Below are 22,679 nucleotides of genomic sequence, written 5' to 3' on the forward strand. Positions count from 1 at the left end.
GGGCTATCTGAGGATATGGGAATGTGAAAGTGTGACTGAATGTAACTAGTCATGGATAATTACTTAATTTGAATGTGACAATATTTATTTGACAGCAAGTCACTGCGCTTCATACTTCTCACATTTGAGCACACAACAGGTACTTCATCATGAAATAGGTTTGGTGCAATATATGTATGCTACAGGGAGAAATGAGCAGTCGGACCTCAGTTACGCTGTAGTGCATTGAAGGCTTCTAAACAACTTTGCACCCCTGGTGGTTGAACTGCTACCACTGTAAAACTATATTTGGGTTAGAAGTAATTAATTACTGAGTTATAAATTGCTGCTACTCCTCCACCTCTACCTGTACTAGGAACATGATAGTTGATGTGGCTCATTGGAGTCGACTCATTTAAACTAACATATTCCTGCTGCAGCCAGGTTTCAGTGAGACAGAACAGATCTATGTGATGGTCATTTATCAAGTCATTTAAGGGGCAGTTCCTCCTAATAAGAGAAAGCACCTCACTGTCTTTGTTGGCAGTGTTTTCCACACAAAAATGTATTTAGTCCGTAATGCAAAGTGTGATCCTGTCAATGTCCTCCCCATGTGGACTCCAGAGATCATCCCAGTCTGTGGTATTAAAACAGTCCTTTAGTTGCTCTGTTGCCTCCTCTCTCCAGAGCTTCATTGTTTTTACCTGTGGTGTCTGTTGTTTCACCACTGGAGTGTAAGCAGAGGAGAGATGAACCAGGTTATGATCAGAGCATCCTAAAAGTGGGAGGGAGGCTGAGATATATGCGTTTTTGGCGTTTGGGTGCTCTGCCTGCAGCCGGGACATTGTGCTATGCATGCGCTCACACACGTCAGCGGCGTCGGTCGACGGAGGGATGTAAGTGGTGACTACCAGCACCTGGGAGAACTCGTGTGGGAGGTAGTACGGCCGAACGCTGACTGCCACCAGCTCAATGTCCCTGCTACTGTGCTGTTCTTTAACTGTGATGTGATCCAGGTTACACCATCTGTCGTTCACAAACACCACCAGTCCCCCACCTTGCCCTCTCCCAGTGCTCTCCTGGTACACGCACTGCAGACGCATTAGTTTATCTAGCTTGAGAGAGAGACATTTCCCACAATAACGGATGGTACGTATGGCTTATACCTCCATTTCCTTTCCCGGTGCTTAACTCTATCTCTGCGCCATCTTCTTTTCCTCCCTATCTAATCTGGAAACTGGAAAAAAAAACAGGCAAATGCCCGATTTTCCAATCTTACCAACATTTGCCCACACTGGCCTAAACTAAACACAGAATCATCATGTAAAAACAAAGCGCTTGTACCTTGTGGTCACTTTGATGATTGTCGTGTGTCCAGGGTCAGGCAGGACCAATGTCGGCTCAGACCTGGCTACTTGTCACCTGCTGAGTGACGGCAATTTGTAGTAGATTCAAGACTTCAACTTCATTCCAGTTTGGCAACTTTGCTTCCAGCTGTTTACGGCCGAGCGCTTTTGTGTGATAGGCATCACAGTTTCTTATAAATACAGGAGTTCTCTGTCACAGAACAAGGTTTAGTTTGATTTTTTGACAAAACTAACAGAGCCGAGCAACGTGTGTCACTCCATCAGGTCAGGTCAGGTTCGGATAATTTGAATTAATTAATAAAATGATTATTTTGATATTTTTATTAATTTTATGTATTTAATGTAAATTATAACATCAATATGCAGTGTGAATGCACAGCATGTTCTAACTGAAAGCTGAGCACCACCTACAGACATTATAATGACTGTGCAATGACTGTCCTGAAAAGCAGTAGGTGTTAGATGTCATACAAGATGGGTGTACGTTTTAAATGCACCGAGAAATGTGTGTTGGTCAGTGGCTTCATCTTTATACAGCATAAGTACTGTAAATAGAGACTAGTAATATAAAAAAAGATTTAAAACATTGAATGATGGGGGAAAAGTAGACACATGACCTGTTTGGTACTGATGATCACAACAATTGTATTGTGGAGACTTTGAAATGACAACAAAATGCTGCATTAGAAAAACCAAAAGCCAAGAGATGAACAGAGACCCAGAGTCAGGAGGTAGAGAAAAGAACATAGCTTTACTATAAAGAAGGCGTCGCTAGCAGAATTTGCAACATCTCATCATACACGCATACATGGTGAATATATTTATGCCTTTTTAAGTAGTAGGTGTTTTTTTACAAAAGCTGTTATTTTGCATGGTGAAGCTAGACTTTGCTCTAATATACATGGTGAAAGCAAGACGTGAAAATAAGAATTTATATAAAAAAAGACAAAGTCAAACAGCATGGAATCGTTTTAAAAAAAAACCAGTGTACCGGTCTAAATTTTGCAGCAATTTGAAGAAGAAGACAGCTGTAGAACTGTGCATTGACTTTTTATTTGCCATGAAAGGGCAGCTGAGGAGATCTACTCACCTCAACACCTTAAATCAGCATGCACAAGAAGAAAGCATTGTGTATCAGCAGGTTCAGTTCTCTTTTCTTTTTTTCAGAGCCAGTTTACTCCCCCACTTTGATAGACAAGGAACAGAAGGCCATGAAACCACATGTTAAATTAAAATAAACACTTCCCAATAGGTCCGGTGGGGGTTCTGACCTACTGAAAGTCCAAACAAAAGATGCTTAGTGCTGTCATTCCTACAGCAGACTCGTGCTTTTTAACATGTCTGTCCTCGGTGGTTATAGCCAACACACTGTAAAAGCATCAGAGAAATCACCTGATGTAGCTGATTAAAACCGAGAAGATATTGCTTTAAATTGTGCAGAAAACAAAGCCAACATGACTGTTTGAAAGTAGTTTTAGTTGACACAATGACTGACAGTGAGACATTTCTTTGTTTTGAAGGGTATGAGCAATACTAGGCCAGAACCGTTAATCTAATCCGTGTTCTGTGTCAATACTGATATCACTTTTCTGACCACTTTGTTTCACATTTTCCACTGATTACCAGAACACACTTTTGTAGACAATGTTCTCCACTTGCTTTGAGAACAAGTTTTTGGAATAAGTCTAAGTATAAGTTTTGGAATAAGGACACTGTTCAGTTGCTCCAGATCAATTCCATTCTAACAGAAATGGGTACACAGACACCAGAAAAGTACAGGAAAAAAGTGAACCAAAATCACTGACAATATCTTCAGCTATCCACTTTGTAGCTAAAACTACAAAGTGGATTGACTAACTGAACTTTGTCCCTATGCTGAAAATTCAAGGGCTCAAGTTCAAGCTAGTATCAGCCTCAGATTGTGTAGTTTCCACTACTTAAGAAGGAAAATCAAAAACAGATAGTATGTTGTTATGAAAATAATAAGATGACAAAAAGTTGGAATTTGATTTAAGTCAATTTTTAAATTTTGTCATATTTACTTTTATTATTATTTATTAGAATTGCATATTTTATCATAACTAACTTTTTCCTCTTGCATTTTTCATCTAATGGTAGAAATGGACACCTCTAGAATTTATAAAACAGTCACAAACAAGGTAAAATTTAGAAATCTGTCATGGTTATAGCGCACAAAATCCACACAACTGGCATTTCAGGGACCCTCGTGGTTACACAGATATGGAAAGAATATTCAGCCTTATTGTTGATGTTGTGCAGGAGGCATAGCTGTCTTACTTGTGAAGAGACTTGACCTGTAACCATTGAATGAGAAATGGCTACACAACAATAGGAGTATTAGAGTAAATATGGGAATAAGGACTAGATCCAGAGAGAATCATGGCATATTCCAATAACTCAGCATGTGAATGCAATTCTTTTAGGACTACTAGCAGTGTGCGACAAATGCTACAAACATTATATTGCAGGAGCACTTATTTACATCTAAATTATTTCTCTTTCACAACAGCGAATCCAAACCTTCATTAAACAATTGATTGGTAGACTTGCCACAGCCAGTACCATATATTACAATGTCAAAGCAAAGGGAACATAGAGTGATGGATTATTTTTGATATCTTCTCAGATTGCAAATGTTAGTCAAATTTACATTACAAAGGTGCATGAAGAACTAAACATCCACCTGTCGCATTTGCTTTGTGGTTACAGATTTGTGACTCTTTGATTCCTTATTAAATAAAGCATTTGTGGGGAAATGAACTATGACATATTTACAAAGATAGAGGTTTAGGACAATGTATAAAGGAATATGACAAATAAATGATACGCAACAATAATAATTTTATGTGGTGGTTCTGTTATATTACATAAATCTGAAGAACAACACAGAAAAACATTAATACAACATGAGTATGAGAAGAGCAGCACACGGACAGATAATAACAACCTTTTATATATGACAATTGTTTTTCATTGTTGCCTAGGTTACAGCAGAAAAGCCAGAGGTTACAAAAATATTTTTCTGTGGTGTTTAACACCTCTCATGATGAGACACTGAAGTCATCACTGTCTTGGCTAATTTCTGGTGTAAAAGGACAAAATAAGTAGGTGTTTAGTAAGTAAGTGTTTAAACAATTATAATATAACTAATATATTAATACTATGCACATAACGTAATAAATAGTCATAAAAATATAAAATAAATATCTCAAAATAAAGAGTCAACTGCAGCCACTAACCAGAGTTATGATCTATGTAAATTTGACTTGAACGGCTTGATATAGTGGTGTTTAGTAGCAGGTAGCTAAGGTTAAACCAGTGAACACATACAGTTGCACTGATTTTAATACAGAGATCAGTCAGAGATCAGAGAATCAGAGAATGATCAGAGAATGATTACATATCAAACCTACAGTAGTTATTGGACAAGTAAAATACTCAGCGCTCACTCATACTATTTCATTTTTATTTCTTCCTCTGCCCAAACTAAGAACTACGCTGATGCGTACCATTTCAAAGGTGGCTGTGATTTAAATGTCTTCATGCTATAACTGTTGTCAAATTATTCAATATTTGATATTTTCTTTTTTTATGACGATTAGTACAATAATTGAGTTTACACAAATTGGAGAAAATGAGAGGTGTAAGGTACAGACTATAAAGAAACAAGTAACAAGTTTGAGAGAAAAAGCTACTTGAGACAGGAAAGAAAATAAATACATCTATCTCCTAGCCAACACCCGGACACTGGCTGTAAAGAATTAAAACTTACTGTAATAAAAGTCAGTGTTTAAAGTTGTATGAAGAGTGGCAAGTGAAAATGTAGTCTGAACACACCTTAAGGATTCCAGGTTCTCATGCTGCATTCAGGTACCATCGGAGACAACATAGGCATAACACATCTCAGAAGTTAAAAAACAAATTAGGAGCTTTTTGGACTGCTGGATAAAAACTCCCAGAGTTCTGGTGGGTTCAGCGCTGGCCTACATGCTAACTAGGGATTTCACTGGGTTGTCGTCTACTGTTGTTTCTTAAGACTAACATTCCGTTCTACTGCCTCAGATACTACCATGCTCCAAAACATTATTTGTTAGCTTTTAAAAATTCCACTGCAGCGGCTGTTGCTGCTAGTGGCAAAAATGGCTTTTCTTACTGTGGCCATTTGACACATCTTAACATTTAAACTATGACAATGGATTAGTGTGAAGAAAAATATGTCTACAATGTTTTACAAGGCAAAGGGATTTCAAGCCTTTCAGTGGTTAAGCGAGAACCAAAATGTGTACTTTTACTAACCAGATTAAAGCCCAAATGGTATGGTGGACATGATAGTGCATAGTTCTGCAGGGCACTAAACTGCGTGCCAACGCTGTATACAGCATTTATTAATATTCAATAGCTCATCTACCAGTCGTGGAAAAACTAAAATCTTTCATTGTGTAAATATCAATATGATAAACATATCTGCCAGCATCCTGTTGAAACTGATGGTTAGAAGCTGATATGTTGCAGGAGGGGTGCAGGTTGTGTGTGTAGCTTTTGTGTGTTCTCTATTGGGATGCTACAGAAATATATGTATGCGGCGGAATCAAGAAGTAGAGCAAGGACACAGAAACTGTTCAGAGCAGAAACAAACCAACGAAAAAACTCGAAAGAACACTTGTTGATGCCTCCAAATGCCAAGTGCTGCCCTCAAGGCACACTTCAAGTCTGTGTGGACAAAGGGCAGGTAGAGCACGGAGGAAAACAAGAACTGTCCGCTTTGTCCAAACATCACTTCCAATGGGCTGTTCTTGGAGCTGGAATGGTTTGTGGTCTTATTCCACTACCTGTCTTATTCCTACACAGTCTCCGGACAGGCCCCGCTGCAATCATTATGTGTTTTATGTATCTTATGCTCATAGATTGATGTGTGTGTTGTACTGTATCTGGTGTGTGTTGCACTGGCCTCATGTCCGCAACCCAGAAGATGCCAATGACTTCCTCACATGCTGCAACAAGGCTATGCCAGCGAGTAGATGGCGTTGACGGGTGAGGTGGCCTCTGAGCTCTCGTTGCCCTCTGTCTCATCCTTATCTTTTTTAACCGTGTACTGGCCAATGAATGAACCATCCTCATTGAACTGGCCGTCGCCACCTTCACCATAGTCCACCAAGCTGTCATCACTTTCCTTCACATTGCCGTCAAGTGAAGTCTGGCTGCCCTGCAGTGGCTTGTTGTCCTCGTCGCTGCTGCAAAGATACACAAATAGCACAGTTAAAATGGCAGCAGGGTGTAGTTACACAGAATCAGCAGGAACTGTCATCCCTGTCAGCAGCACAAGTCAAAAGAAGGGGAAATTAAATGGTTAAAGAAATATTGTTAAATTCAGCTATTTTACTGGTGAGAATGCTGAATTTAGGCTATTTTGTCTACAGTAGATCAGTTTAGAGTTTTGATTTCAATTGACAGATTTTTTTATTGTTTGATTTCTTTTCTTGAGTCTTACAGTCTGTATAATATTCACACACTTTGAGAGGAAATAATAGGGGAATTTAATGACCCAACCAGTCGAATCATAAAGCACTTCCTCAGGTTTCTGGCTATCATGTAAAGTGAAAAACCACTGGGGCTTCTATATATACTGCCCACAAAAAAGACTTCCTATACTTCACGTTTCAGTGTTCTCAATTTCATCATTAGTTCATCTCACAGATGACCCGCAAAAAAGTTGTAGTGTATTCTAAAAAATTTTTTAAAAAGTATGTAATACAGAGTAGTATGATTGGGTTCATAATTCATTATTTCAATATTACTCAGTCATAAAGTAAATCTTGAAATCTATAAATCTATAAAAATAGATTGAAATGAAAAAGTAGCTTATAGTTTGGAAGTTACGGTACATACTTACTTACTTAGTATTATTATTTTTGTTCTGAGATTCTGTTGCCATCATGACCAGAATGGAAAAAAATAATAAATACAGTTTAATCTATTTTTATAAATGGTTAACCCTGATGCTGTCTTCGGTCATTTTTGTACATTCTTGGTGTTGCTGATCATTTTGGCTGTGTTACATGACCTTAGTGGGCCTTTTTTGGCAATATTATATATGGCAATATTTGGCTATATTATCATCATACTGTACATTAATATTGTTTTTGCTTTTTTCTTTGTAAATCATTTAAACAGCTTTAGACCTGCCTAAAACTACCAAGCTTTTTAGTTTTTTCATGATTTTACCCTTCAAATGCCTTCCTAAGTTTCGCTATGTGAAGTACAGCTTACTTTTTTATCAAAAAAACACAATAACAATTTTTTTTTCCATAAACTAAATATTAGGAGGGTGAGGTTTGATGGTGATTAGAGTCTTGGATATGTCAAAGATTAACACCAAAATTGGTTTGATTGCATTAGTATTTTTTGTGTAGAGCCAGATACTCCCTCTGGAGGCCTTCGAAGCGTCCTGCAGCAGGGCTGCGCACTGACCTTCGTGGCCAAAAATGTCCCATAGACTTAGACATAGACATAGACAATGTAAACCGTGTTTTCTTTTTAAATCTCCCATCCATTCCACAATAAAACCATGCATTCTGTGATGTTAGCATTTCAAAGTAGATATATTGATATTATGATATTTAAAAATGTGACTGTATTTCAACACTGTGTGTAGGCTAATGCATGAAATTCTTTTGCCAGTTATTATGAAGGTGTGTGACTAGCAGGGGGCCCTAAAACACACACACACACACACACACACACACACACACATGGTTTTATAGTGGAATGGCAGGGAGATTAAAAGACGTGGTTTACATTGAAGCAGGTACACAACCGACCTTCAATGTTAAAATTTGTTTGTAATAATGTCAGTTATTGTTGTGACATTGATGCAACATTGAAACAATGTTGAATGCTGATTGTTTTAAAGAGGTTAACAGAATACTTTTAAATTATCGTTGAAATATTGTCAGTTGTTTTTGTGACGCTTGATCAACGCCGAATCAATGTTGCCCATCACCGTTGATTCACCTTTCAAAATCAATGCATAATCCAATGGTCATTCAACCATAATATGACGCTGATTCAACTATGATTCAAGTATGATTCAACGTTGATGTGCCTGCTGGCCTATGGGGCATTTTGGGCCACAAAGATCTCCAGAGGGAGTATCTGGCACTACATAAAACATACTAATGCAATCAAACCAGTTTTAATATGTATCTTTGACATATGATAGACTTTATTCACCACCAAAACCTGTCCTTCTATTATTTAGTTTATGGAAAAAACTTGAGTTTTGTGTTTTTTTGATGAAAAATAACCAGTACTTCACATAGGAAAACTGGCATTTGAAGGGTTAAAATCCTGAAAAAAATGTAAACGCTTGGTAGCTTTGAACAGGTCTGAAATTGTTTAAGTGGTTTACAAAACAAAAAGCATTAAAAAAAATTATATTAAAAAAGGCCACAAAGGCGGCGAAAAGGAGATTTTTGGAAGATGGCATGAGGGTTAATGTAGATGTAGACAGATTGTTTACATGTATACTGAACAGGTCTGTTTTTCATGTTCAGTTAACATATTTGACTCACTATAATATTTTATCCTGATCAAATTCTTAAACTCATATAATGTCAACCTAAATGACTTGATGATTTGTAGAATAATATTATTATAAGAATACTTATTAATAATAAGTATTCTTATAATAATACTTCTGCATACAGTACATGCTACAGGAAGATCTGTTATAAGATCAAAACCATGAAAACTTCCTTCCTTTCATGTTCATAAAACCTGGTTTAGGAAAAAGAGGACTTGAACATGCACACAGAAAAGCTGTGGATTAGCTTTCTTGTTTTATATTAAATCATTAACATAACACAAGAAAATGCAGTTGAGGAATGCAACATCTTCCTGCAGGCTCGCTGTCCTCTGGTCTAAGCTTTAGTACCCAAACACATCAAGTGAGACAGTTTACAAATCATACGTGTTAATAAAAATGGATGAAGATCTGTGTGACAATGCATTAAAAACAATAGAGCATGAGAAAAAAAGCAAACCAGCGAAACAATTGACACTTTTAACAGGCTAGGATTGGACATGGTCCAAATATCAAGGAAATTAAGTCTATATATACGCACTAAAAGATGAAAACATCTTTTAGTGCCTATATACAATATATAGACTCAAACAATGATTAATGACAAAATTAAATCAAAAAAAAAAACAGAAAACGTTTAACAACATCAGTATGGAATGAGTAATATTAAAACATTTATGTTAACACAGAAAAAAACATTTACGACATAATTACTGATAAATAAGAAATATTTTCATTAAAGGATGAATTTTGTTATATATTTATTCACTCCTAGTTGCAACACCACTGTATTGTGTGCGTGTGTGTACCTAGCTTTAGAATTTTCATATCATAAGTAATTCATATAAACCTTACTTTGTTTTAGTTCAAAGTTCAAAGTTAATTCACAGGTGGGCTTGTTCTATTCATCATGAAGGAAGTTAATATTTAACTGCAGTGGTTTGTCAACGCAGGCTCAGTGCAAGACAAATGCAAAAAAAGAATTTAAATGTCAACACTGTCTGCGTTTTTAAAGGAATAGGGAAGAAGGATTTTATACGCACCTCATTGGAAGGTTAAGCTTGTGTTAGCTTAGCATAAGAAACTGAAGCTATAAGAACTGGCTGTACAGTTGATGAATGAATCTACTGTACATGGATCCTCAGTCAACTCCATTTATTTCTGTTGAGTCATTCATGCAATAAAAGTGTGGTTTTAGGGGCAGCTGATCGCTGTGTGTGAGCTTCCCCAAAGGGTTTCAGCACAGTGAGTTTGCCAGGATTAGTACCGACATGCCTGAGCATACCAAATGTTGTGCTGCCCAACTCTCAACCATTGTATGACCCCAGACACCCATTAGAAACCAGAACCTCCCATTCAACTGGACACTGTCCTTCTCTCTGTTAATCATAAAGTAGACAGTACAGTTACAGTATGATGTCAGTTACTCTCTGACTATCACACTGTTTAAATAATGCTTTAAAAGCTAAAGCAGGCTGCCTAGACATCAAAAATCGCTCTTTGCACACTTTACAAAGAACAAACAATGCAGGCTGATTGTCCTGTAGGCTCCCCATACAAGCTAGCCAGTGCCCCCCAACCCCCACTCCCCAGAGGAAACCTGCATTCCCCCCTTGACATGCGCAGGCCAAGAGAGATGCCATGCTGAAACCAAAGTACCTGTTCTCATTTTCGTTCCTGTCAGGGACAGACGACCCATTTCAGCGTAGGGGAGAGAGAGGGATGACACGTAAGGTAACGGGGAAGACAGAGAAGGCATAGAGCCAAGAAGGAGGAGAGAAGCTCCACATGACACATACAGACAAACACACAAAGCTGACTGGATTCAATGAACTAGAGAGGAAGCCTGCTTCCAAATCATTAAGGCACTGACCCTCACTCAAAGAGCTTAAGAATTAATTATATGTTGATTAATAAACAAAACTCCCACAGTCGAGATGGATGAGTCACACAGGATTAGGCTGAACAGCTCCCATGTTAGTAAATTTTGCTCTCACCTCAGTTATTCTTATGCTCTTGTAACCAGTTTACAGTTTCAGAATCTTTACACCTGTGTTATAAAATGATTACTGTATTAATATGTAAGTATTTACTTCTGTCTTTTGATCAGTAGAATGTTTAGTCCATTTCACTGTACAGTGTCAATAACTCAGGGTAGCACAGCTTTCACAAGTCTAAGTTAGAACAAAAAAACAAGTTACAGTAAATTCAGCATGTTAGAGAAAAAGGTTCTGGATCGGTGGGACCTAGAAGGAGTAAAAGATAGGTCACTTTACAACACAGTCACTAAAGTCACTAAATAAACTGTTTATCCTGACATTGCATAAAACAATGGGATAATCAAAATGTAATCATCTACAATTTGGGTGTTACAGCCTTTCAAGCACCTGCATGTTTGTATTTGGACCAATCTCCTATTACTTCACAATAAATGAATCCGATAAAATGTCTGAAACTCATACTTGAAACTTGGCAGTTGTTTAACTGGAGCTACAAATACAAGGTCCAAAGAGATTTTAGTGCATGTGAAAGAAGCTAAAGGCTGACAGACACAAAGAGTCACAATACAAACAAACAGCAATAGAACGCCCCTGCAGTAAAGCAACAGTAAAGCAACAGCAGGAAGGAAACTGGCCATGTTCTTTGCTTTCAGATGTCAGACAGTTACTACTGTCAAAAATATGATATCTGGTTGTTGTCAATACAGGTAAAAACCGTTTAGCTATTGTCCAAATACTTATCATTAATGTCCATTCAGTATATCATACAAACTGTACCACTGCACAACAGTAAACGGCCAGCTACTTAGTCTGTGACATTCATGCATTATTTAAAAGTTTTAGGCTTATTCCTCAAACAATATTAATAATGAATTTTCAAATTTCTAATTCTAATTTTCTGTGTGTGTGTGTGTGTGTGTGTGTGTGTGTGTGTGTGTGTGTGTGTGTGTGTGTGTGTGTGTGTGTGTGTGTGTGTGTAAAATATACTTACTGGTAATCAAAGGATCCATCCTGGTCTTTATGATCCACTGGGTCCAAGGGGAGATCTTTTTTATCACGCACTGAAGAGGGAAAATCAAGAATAAAATGTTTGGTATGTTGCTCTAAGTTGACACGTGTCTGCAGACTACTTTTATCAAACTTATAACACTGTCAAATGACGAATGTAAAGTAATGACAAAACCTATATGACGTTTGCTATAATAAAAGAACAAACTAATTCAGATGCTGCCAAGGTAAAACATCAACCCACTTATTAATATAGATTTTTTTTTATTTTGATCTTCTGCCTTTGTAATTAATGTGTTTCAAACTCAAGTTGTTTTAGTAGAAGTAGTGTAACATCTGGTTTTGGATGCCAGTGCTTTAGTTATTACTGGAGACACATCTCATTAGTCTTCTGTTAGCTCTGTCTGTTAAGATGTTTATTTGACTCCACTGGAGTTGGTTATGAACCTTTACACCTACCTAGATATTTTGCCAAGCCAGTGAGCCCACCACCTAGACATTATAGACACTGTAAAACATTAACATGGCTGTTGTTCTAAACCAGTACTTTATCACAAAGTGTAGCAAACAATGCTAACATTGAAACAAGAGAAGAATGTTCTTGCCGTATTTAATGCATACAGTATTACTCTTTTGAAGTTTTGAAACATATTGGAGCATGATAAAGTATCCTACACATGATACTAACATCATCTGTTGTGATTAAATCACTCCCTGTTTTCTACCTGTTTGCTAATTGTTAGTCATCATTTACAGCATTCAAATTCAAATTCTTTCAAATTGCTGTGGTTGTGACAACCAGAAGTCTGACTTTGTGCTGTGCAGCTGAGGACACAAGATTTCAGAACAGTTTGCCGCATACAGTGGGACACTTTATTCCTGGTTGCTGTGACACAACAGCTAACACCACATTTTTTACCTGGATATTTGCCTCCTCGGCTCCTCTTGATGAAGCAGACGATGAGCAGGATCAGTATGATGAGGGCTATGGCACACATCAAGCCAATGAACCATCCCTGTGTTGCTATGTCCACTTGGTCTATGTAGGCTGGAGACACACAGGGTGGGGCAGAAGTAGGAGGAACAAAGAGAGAACACTGAATGTTTTAGTGGACCATAATGCATTAGAGCTACAGTAATACACCGGAATGACACCAGTTCATGTCCCACAGTGATCAGCAGCAGTAAACAACCCAAAACGAACATCTTATTTCCCAAAGCTGATGAAATATCATTGTGTAAAAAAGGTTCCATCAAAAACATTAGGTGTTTGCCATGACACAGTGTGTGACTTTTAAACACAAAGACAAGGAACAGAGAGCAAAGTCCAAGTTGTGAAATGAATTTTTGCTTTTAGAAAACATCAAAGGTTTTATTATGACATTAAATGACACAGTTTCAACAGTTTGCAACTATCTCTCAAATTCCACTTAAATGCAGACATTCAATTCAAAGCTCCACATTACATACTGTAAGAGGATTAGGATGATGTCTGACTACACTTTACCGAATGCAGCTACTATTACTTATAATGTTTTACACATACAATAAAGTACCACCAAGGGATAATGCTGCAGATGCTGCTTATGACAACCAAGTGCACTGTACAGTAGGTCTGATGGTGTCCGAATGCAAAAAGCGTTGTTGCCTTGAGGAAACCTTTGGAAGAACAGGCATGCCACTAAAAGCCAAGCCAAGAGAAGAGCAAGTAACGGCTGATACGACTTGCACCCAGAGTAGCCCACCTGGCTGGAAGCCCATTCCACACAGCCAGGTGTGGTCTCACCTGGTTTGGTCTTAAAGGTGACATTTTTGCTGCTGACGCTGTTGAGCTCATGGGAGTAAACCCTCAGTTGGTACTTGGCACCTGCGATCAGATCGGCCACCGTAATCGGAGGCTGCTGTTTCACTGGTACAACTTTCAACGTCTTGTCGCCTTGGAGAAACGAGAAAGGGGCCAAACATGATCTAGGGGGTGTGGCCTTCGTTCCAGAGTAATAGCTGACAAATATCACAGCATCAAGATGCTTTGCAGCTAGACTGTTAGTGAGCAAAAGCAGGGTTGTTGAAGTAAATTGAGACAAATAACAATGCAGTGCCCAATTCTACAATAAGAAATTGGTCACCTCTTAAAACTACAAAAGCCCCTCAATATCAAAATTTGTGTCAAGAATCGGGGGAAATGATACCGTGAAACACAATATTGTAATATTATTATTATTCAAACATTAATCAACTATGTCTTTAGCTTCTTTTCATCATTCTGGCCATAACATAACATCAGGGGCTAATGTGCAAAGCATTGCTGCTTCTCAATCACTCACAGGCCCATGCTTATCTCTGCAAGATCAGGAAAAAACAGCAAACAACTTGCGTCTTTCCAGTGGAAAGATGCATCAGTCATAACAAGGCTGAGCTATGGGCATGACTCTGAGGTGGAAGTGAAGGGAGAAGGCACATAGTGGTGACATCATGCACCATGCTATCAACCATTTGGTAATGTGGATGTCAGTCCAACAAAACTTATTTGGAAGCCATGCTACTCTATGAAAACCAGCCCAAACAAGGGAAGACATGCCAGTCCCTTAGACAAAGGCAGTGAAGTGTGGCTATAGCAGACTGTACAGTAATAGTAATAATATACACTATTTGCAGATTTTTAGCTTGTGTCGCCAACACATACAGCACAATGCATGTTCTGAATAACTGCAGTACAAAACATACACTGCCTGGCAACAAGTTATTGAACCCCAACTGGTGCAATAAGTTGCTTTTTATTTCTTAAATGACCATATAGAAAGACATATCCCGTGGTCTTTAGTCTGTTTGAGAAGGGTCAAATCATTGGCACGTGTCAGGCAGAGAATATATATAAGTTCTATAAATCTATAAGCGTATATGTGCAAGTATTTATATAATAACCAGAGAAGATTTGCCAAAACTAGACGCTTGTGTCCTTCAAAGACATCAAACTAATTTCACAATTCAATAATTAATGCCCACACAGTCTTTCATTCCTTTTTACAAATTCTCTTTCCTACCCTTTTCTAATTTAGATATTCCAAGGTTCCTACACCCAAGCCACTCACAATAAATTGCTCCTCATACAGATATGAGGAGGCTTCTGATTTATAATCAGGAAGACGGGGGGGTGGAGGGATAATTATGGGACGTGGAGGACAATCAGCGCCTCTTTGACCATAGCTTTCAGGTATGGGCTTAGAGAACAGCTGGATGGTGGTGGTGGGTGGAGACCATTAGATCAGTCTCATCCACCCCCTCTCCTTCTCCTATTTACATTTAGTCACATCATAAAGAAAAAAGAGAAACTACATTCTCCCTTTATTCCATCTATTATAAAGAATCAGAGACAATTGAATTAGTAAAAAGGCATAACAAACAAGTCTACAGTCACACTCAACTAGTATATAGGATTCTGGAAATGGAGAGAGAATGTGTTTTAGAAAACCCGGCTTCAGAAGTCACATCTAATCCAAAGTGAAAGCATGTGATTATGAAAGAGTGGATGCCCCAAAAACACATTCAAACAGCAAACGGCTCATTCACAAGCAGGTCCAACAAAAGCCATTCAAAGCCAGGCAGTGTCACGGCGCTCTACACAGGAGCTTAGTATAGCATCAAGACAACATTGTCTAACATTTAACAGCCAATAAAGAAAAACGGATCGACAAGCACAAACAACTGTGGTATGTACAGGCTTACTAACCCTCAAACAAAAAAGATAGGCCTCAGTTGTCGCAGCAGCTGCTGCGACAACTGAGGCCTATTCCACTAGAATGATACAGTATATCGCCTGTTGTTTTGTTAATTTTAGGCCAAAATTATCTTTTTACCCCATGCTTGTGTTTGCTTTGTTTTATGCTGTTTCCTGTGTTTTAGCCTTGTTTTTTCAAACACCGCAAACATTTTCACCAGCACTTTGTCCTGTCTAAAATCTAAACTTGTTTCTGCGATGAGCAAGATATACAAGGAAGCAAGGAATTTAATGGAACCTTCTACTGAGGGGTAACTGAAGTGCTAGCAAAACAACATGAATTATTTACAGACAAAGACACTGGATCCATCTTTAGCAAGGCCATTATATAGATTTTTCATGAAAGAATTTTACTGAAGAGAAACATAGTTTAGCCAGAAATTGCATTTTTGTGTGGATTTTTGGTTAGAGAAACATGAGCCGCAAAACATGGAAACAGCAGTAAGCTCAAAAACGTTCCATACAGCAAATAACAATGAAAAAAGTTGTGATCACCTAACGCTGCCACTTGACCCCCTGCTCATTAAAAATCAATTCTGAAATGATTTTGCCTACTTTCTTATATAATGCCTCCTATTATCCACTAAAGCAGCGGTCCCCAAACTTTTTTGTGCCACGTACAAGTTTAATGTCACACAATTTTTTTTTCAATCTTTACTGTGTGGCAGAAATGTACAACAAAATAAATTATACAACCGGCATTGAAACATTTTCTTTCTAAATGTAACAATAAACGAGAATCCACTGTGTATGCAGCTTTAGTAGCAGCATCATTGTAACATAGCATGACATGTAGAATGCCTGGTGTGTAAGTGGCTAAGCAGTTAGATTGCCTCGTCAGAGCTGGTCGCTGCATATTATGCAGAGTGGGCTTGGTGAGTGGGAACAACCTTTCGCAATAAGTCCATGTTTCAAGTAGGACTCCTGGTACTGTCTGCTCAATGCAGCTTTCTTTTTTCTCTGTAGTTGTAGGCTCCTCTTTTGTCTCATCCCTTGCCCTTTTTTACACTGCGCAAAGAGGTTGGGGACCACTGCACTACAGTACTTGCTGATAATCTCGTCGCTACTGTTAGGTTTTAATCGCTTGAAGCTGGGCTTGATCTGGTTTCTTACTGTCCAGTGTGAACTCTAGCACAAACTCGCTGCTGCCGGCCGGGAAGTTGTGACTCCAGCTGACGTTAGCGTAGTTACTGTTAGGCTCCACCGTCAGATTCCAGATCTCGCGCTCAGGGGACACTACACAAAGGAGGGTTGAGGGTAAGGGGTTAAAGGTCAGGGGCAGAGAGTGCATTACAATTACAACAATTACACACAGGGCTCAGTTTAGACCAACTCAAGGTGCGAACACTAAAGATGTTTTCCTAATGAACTACTTCTGATCATGTTGAGCTCAAAGTCAGAAGTAAATGCTTGAATTACCAATGACTTTCTTTTTCATCGTTGTTTACTTAATTACAGTGCTTACTTCTGGTTTAAACATCCAAAATTTATTAGGTCCAAAACACCAAAAACAAAATGGTAAACTTGCCTCAATTTAAATAGAGTAAAGAGTAAAATGTACTTTTAGGATTAGGAAAAAGTATTGAGTCTCACTTCCTGACCAGGATATGCGCTAGCTGCATCCCAATATTCTGAAGTAATCCCTCACTTTTTGTTAAGCAGGTACAGCACAGCTTATTGGAATGCAGCACAGATGTAGTTTCCTGTTTCGTCAGGTGGGAGAAGACAATCATGTTTTGATATAAATTAAACTGTAATTTGTTTATTTAAAAAATACTACAAATACTAAAATCCACAATGGGAGAGCAAGATGTACCCAGCACATTCTGATCGACACGCTTGGTGGTGACCAGCACAGGTGGAGTAGTGGTAGTAGTCGCCTCAGTTGTGGTGGTAGTAGTCGTTGTACTAGTAGTGATGGTGGTCGCGTTAATAGTAGTAGCAGTAGTTGTTGTAGTTGAAGGAAAAGAAGTAGTTGAGGTGCTAATAGTTGTAAGAGCAATTGTAGTAGGAGGAAGAGGAGCAAGAGGAGGAGGAGTAGGAGTGAAAGCTGAAGCCACAGGGGCATTGGTCAGCTCAACTACAAGGAAGGAGGTGGGAGAGAGCAGAGGGTTAAACACAAAGCAACAAACATCAAACAGGCAGTCACACACAGGACAGAGACCATGATCCACCCACAAGCAGCTCTCCTCACCAAGCACATCCCACACCTGAAGTTCATCAGTCAGTAAGAGATCACACAGTTCATATGGCATTTTTCATTTAGCCTCTGTTGGGACTAAAACACACTTCACCATCACTGGGCTGTAAAATCTGTGGATGCCACTGCCACCAAGAGGACAAAGGCTGGCATTAGAATCAGTCCGTCAAACACTGCAGAGGAGTGGGTTGGCTTGCTTCACTGTATTTTACTTGTAGTTTCAGAAAGGCCACAAAATGACTGTGTTTTATTGTGTTCCTTGAGGATTTTAAAGCCCACTCTACTGGTTTCATGTGTTACTAAATACTAGTATAGATAAAGTCATCATCCCATCACAATGCAGCTAAAAAATTCAAATTTGTGAAAAAGATAAAATAGCTCATACCAGCCACCAGAGGTCTTGGCAACACAGACCACATGTCATTCATGCAGTCCTCTGTCTCTTTACTTGTTATTGCATTAAAACCTACACTGACAGGTCCTATATTTGTCCTGTTGTACATCTAGTGTATACTGATCTCTTTTCTTATATAGTTTACTCCATATAGGGCAGGTATACCATATTCTAGAGATTCTGTACCATGGAGAATTCATACCAAAACATTTTAGTAGCAGCACAACAGCTTTGCAGAAATCTGGACTTAAAGTCTTTCTTAATTTTCCATCACTGCATTGTCATTAAACTCAGGCATTATACCGTGCTAGTGCTAGTGTACTAAATATTGAAATGGCCAGCTTCATGTTATTCTCCTTTGTGATCTTATGGCCCTCTGTAAGGGAAATACTGCTTCCTCTTCCACTAATTTACACCTCACTCTCACTGTACAGTACCTTGATGTCGAGGTCTTCTCCTGTCAGTGACGTGTGCCTCTACCAAAGCCCCTCTAACCCCAAATGGCTGCTCATACAACAACCGCACACCCACAAACTCTTGTTTGTATCAACCATGTACTACAGTCTGTGGTAGGATAGGTTAGATTAGGGTTATGATTACAACATTACAACCCAGTTAGATCAGAGGTCAGAGCAGGCCAGGGCTTCAAGTCAGCTTACCTGTCAGGCCAAGTGTGTACTAGTGAGCCAGTGAAGGAATTGATGGGTGAAGATGGCTTGAGTGACATGGATCGTGAAAATGCTCAGAAGCAAAATTTTAAAGCCGGGTTGTGAATGGGCAAGCCGACTGATGTCCTGTTTAATCACCACAGCACACTCAACAAGGGGCATTAGTCATCAAAATGTTTTCTACGGACACTGTGATGCAAGCACGTGCATCTCATTCCACCCCACATCCAAAAAAATATATATATATATAAAAAATAAAAATATATATATATCTGTATATCAGTTACAGATGTTTCTTGTATCCTGCCCCTGAGAGGAAGAGGCTATAATTCTGTGAGAGTGGAAAAAAATTTAAACAAAAGACAAGGAGCTACATGGAATATTGTACAGCAGTTGTCTGGGTGGGGTGCCCTGCAGAACCAAAAACAAAACTGAAATGACTGAAATACACAGTCTGCTATTATATGTAAGCAAATAATTGAGCTGCATAGTAACATGTGATGACATGTGAAGACGAAACTTCAGCAGCCCATTGAGTGGTCCTATTCCATTCCAGAAGGCACGGAGCAGCAGACAAGCAGAGATGAGAAGAGGTGGAGGAGAAAGAATGGAAAACTCTACATGCAGCAGTTCAGTCCAACAGCAAAAACAGTCAGGTTGGTTGTCATTTAGAACTTTGGACCTTTTATGCCACTGTCCATGCTCGTCAACTCATCAGAATTCAGTTTCATAATTTAAGGAGAGATTTATTATATCTTTATGTAACCATTAGATTGGAAGCTCCCTCAATTCAGATTTCCTATAAATTTGTGTGTACGTGTGTGTGTGCCTGGAGGCGACTGTATTCTTGGTTTTGACAGTATTTTCTATATTACACTAGATGTTCTCTATTGAACTTAAGTCTGGTCATCGGCTGCTCACTTTAAAACATTAACCTTGTTTGTCTGGAACCATGATGCTGCTAACTTACTGTTTGGGATCATTGGCTTGTTCTGACATTAAATACAGAGTATATGTAGTGCTTTCTATTTGTAGGTGCTGAAGCCATCATTTTAGGTTAAAACTAATGCAACAGCTCTCTCTCTTGTCTAGTGTATGAACTGCAGTAATTGGTGCAACTGCAGTTTATTGGACTATCCAGAGGGAAAATGAAGGAGGACTGCGAGGCTGCTGCATGTTTAGATGGACGGAGATAGAGACAGACATGACAGGGTAGGTGGGGATGGGTCAGGGAAGGTAACAAGCAGACACAGCACTTCTCATTTCCCATTACCTAGACCTGTGGCATCAGTAAAGTTTTCTGCCAGCAGAAACAATAAAAAAAGACAGAAGAAAAGAGAAATGCGTAAGAAAGAAGAACTGCACAGTAGACTGCAGTTAGTTCCACAGGTTCTCTCACTTACCGCTTCGACAACTGAACTGGTAATAGAGAAACAAACAATATTGCACTATCCATAGAAGGGCAGCAGATTTTAACGTTTTGTAGGCTGCACAAAAACAGCTTTGTTCACATCCAGTACACTGTAGATGAACAGAATCTAAAAAGCTGAGGTCAGCATTTGCACATTTGCATTGGTAATTCCAATGTAACGTCGGCTGTGCACTGTGTGAACAGTCCCTCCAAGAAAGACAAGCTCTGTCCTGTCTTTCTCCATCTAATAACCTGACAAAGAGGCCTGTGTTTCCTAAGCAGTGACAACCTGTTTCACTGTCTGTCTTATTCCTACACGTAGGTTTGAGCTACTATTGAATCAAACTAGTTCCCATGCAGAGCAAATGAAAGAAAATTACAGTTCCTAAAGGACACACAGTGAAGGTTCAGTTAGTATAAGGAACCAGCGTGAGGAAATGTTCCACTGGGTCAGTCAGATGTGGTGAGGGTTAGAGATAAGTTCTGTTCTGTATCATTCTCCTTTTCAGTACAGTAATTCTGGCCTTAACTGTCGGTTTTTGGCAGACATGTCATTTTTACAATGGTTCACAAGTTTTAGAATATATATGTTTCAAGGCTCTGGCCATTTCTTTTCTTGTTTAAAGGACACGGGCTGCATTTGAGGCTAAGCTTTAAAAGAGCAGCCGGGGCACAGTCCTTTGTATGCCACAATCTATCTGCACCATGTTCAGCGTCATGATGGATGCCAATGCACACAGGTCGTAGGACGCAGTGTGTGTGGCACCAGTAGGCTACAACCATACAGCTATGTATAATCGCAATGTAGACACACTCACCCTCATTGGCAAAGTGTGGAGACTCCTCAGCATAGACCTCCCCTGCTCCCACCTGTGTGCGTGCTGACAGGTAGAACTTGTAGCGGGTGGAGCGGTCCGGCAGGCGCACCGTGTAATTGGTCATGTTACGGGAGAAGGTTTGCATCTGAGTCTTACCCAGCGTAGAGCCATTGACTACACACAAATAAAGACAGATGATCAAATGATCAATAGAGGGATACACATGAACAGTGAACAGTCAGTTATTCTTGTGACCAATCTTCAGCTTCAGTGTCACTGCGAAATAAGAAATGCCCATTTGTTCAGACCACTGAAACCAGCACTTACAGAAGAAAACTATAATAATACAAAATATATAAAAATAAATAAAAGTCTGTTTCTGGCACCAGGTGTGTCCTTGAGCAAGACACTTTACACTAGCTCCCCGGGCGCCGTACTGTGGCTGCCCACTGTTCCCCTAAGGGGATGGGTAACAATGCATTCATTTCCCTAATGTGGGAGCAGACAAACAGAGCAAAAAATGAACGGGGAAATAGACAATGAAGTGGCAGGTGTAGTGTGTTGAAAAAGACTTTGGACAGGACAAACATAAAATAATGTCCCAGAGGTGATAGGCAACTTAATAAAACTACCTTATTTTAAAGTTTATACTCAAATTCCTAAATCCTAAAACTGACACTTGTACAAGGTAAACATTTTTCAGCTCACCTGTTTGAAACTTGAGCTGGTATCCTATCAAAATGCCATTGGGCTCCAATGGTTTGTCCCACTCCAAGTAGATGCTGTCAAAGCTCCTCCTGTTGATCCTGAAGAACTTTGGAGCATCAGGAACTACAAACATAAGCAGGATGATTATAAATAGAGTACCACTAATGGCCACTAGAGTGAATCACTACCTGCAAAGTAGTTCACTTCTACACTATTATTTTCTGGAGCTAATCACAGGGCCACATACATAGACAAAAAATCACTCACATTTACTCCTACACATTTGCTTTAAATTGAGAGAAACTAAATTCTTTGCTCACCCCCCTCTTTGGTGGTGAACTCCACTGTGTTGCTGGGGGGACCCTCAAAGCGGCTGTTAGCCACAACCATGAACATCTTGTATTTTGAGTACGGTACCAGGTCACTGAGGATGCCAGATGGCTCAGCCACAGTGCTGTAGAACCCTTTGATTTTGTTCTCTTTACTGACCACAAGATTTGGAACCAGACTGGACTCACGCCAATAGTAGAGCTAGGACAGAGAAGAAAGTTATTAATGAACAATGGATGATTGTGGAAAGGGAGAATAAACAAACTGCTCAGGAGAGAAAAATAATATCCATTCTCACCCTGTATTCCTTGAACTCTCCCTGGACAGAATTCAGGTTTACTGGCTTCCAGTGAACATTTGCTTTTGTGCTGTTGACCTTTGACACCCGAAGCTCAGTGGGAGCATCAGTGGGCTCTAA

At 39.1% G+C, this 22,679-nt stretch overlaps 1 protein-coding gene across 28 annotated transcripts in view; it reads right to left on the reverse strand.

Moving 5' to 3' along the window:
• Positions 1-2,078: 2,078 nt before the first annotated feature.
• Positions 2,079-22,679, reverse strand: part of nfasca (neurofascin homolog (chicken) a) — a 90,355-nt gene continuing 69,754 nt past the window's right edge. For 9 of the 28 annotated variants that reach the window (XM_055508758.1, XM_055508761.1, XM_055508754.1 and 6 more), the window contains 13 exons: positions 22,560-22,675; positions 22,252-22,462; positions 21,932-22,054; positions 21,224-21,397; positions 20,268-20,294; positions 17,549-17,812; positions 16,846-16,968; positions 13,744-13,893; positions 12,877-13,005; positions 12,417-12,449; positions 11,941-12,010; positions 10,609-10,650; positions 2,079-6,598 (listed from right to left, as the gene is read on the reverse strand). In XM_055508758.1, the coding sequence (XP_055364733.1) occupies positions 6,370-6,598; positions 10,609-10,650; positions 11,941-12,010; positions 12,417-12,449; positions 12,877-13,005; positions 13,744-13,893; positions 16,846-16,968; positions 17,549-17,812; positions 20,268-20,294; positions 21,224-21,397; positions 21,932-22,054; positions 22,252-22,462; positions 22,560-22,675 (1,691 nt within the window). In that variant the 3' untranslated portion in view covers positions 2,079-6,369. The other 19 variants (XM_055508774.1, XM_055508773.1, XM_029151930.3 and 16 more) reach the window with 16 other exon arrangements.

This window comes from Betta splendens, chromosome 5, assembly GCF_900634795.4.
Source record: "Betta splendens chromosome 5, fBetSpl5.4, whole genome shotgun sequence".
NCBI classification, from domain to species: Eukaryota; Metazoa; Chordata; class Actinopteri; order Anabantiformes; family Osphronemidae; genus Betta; species Betta splendens.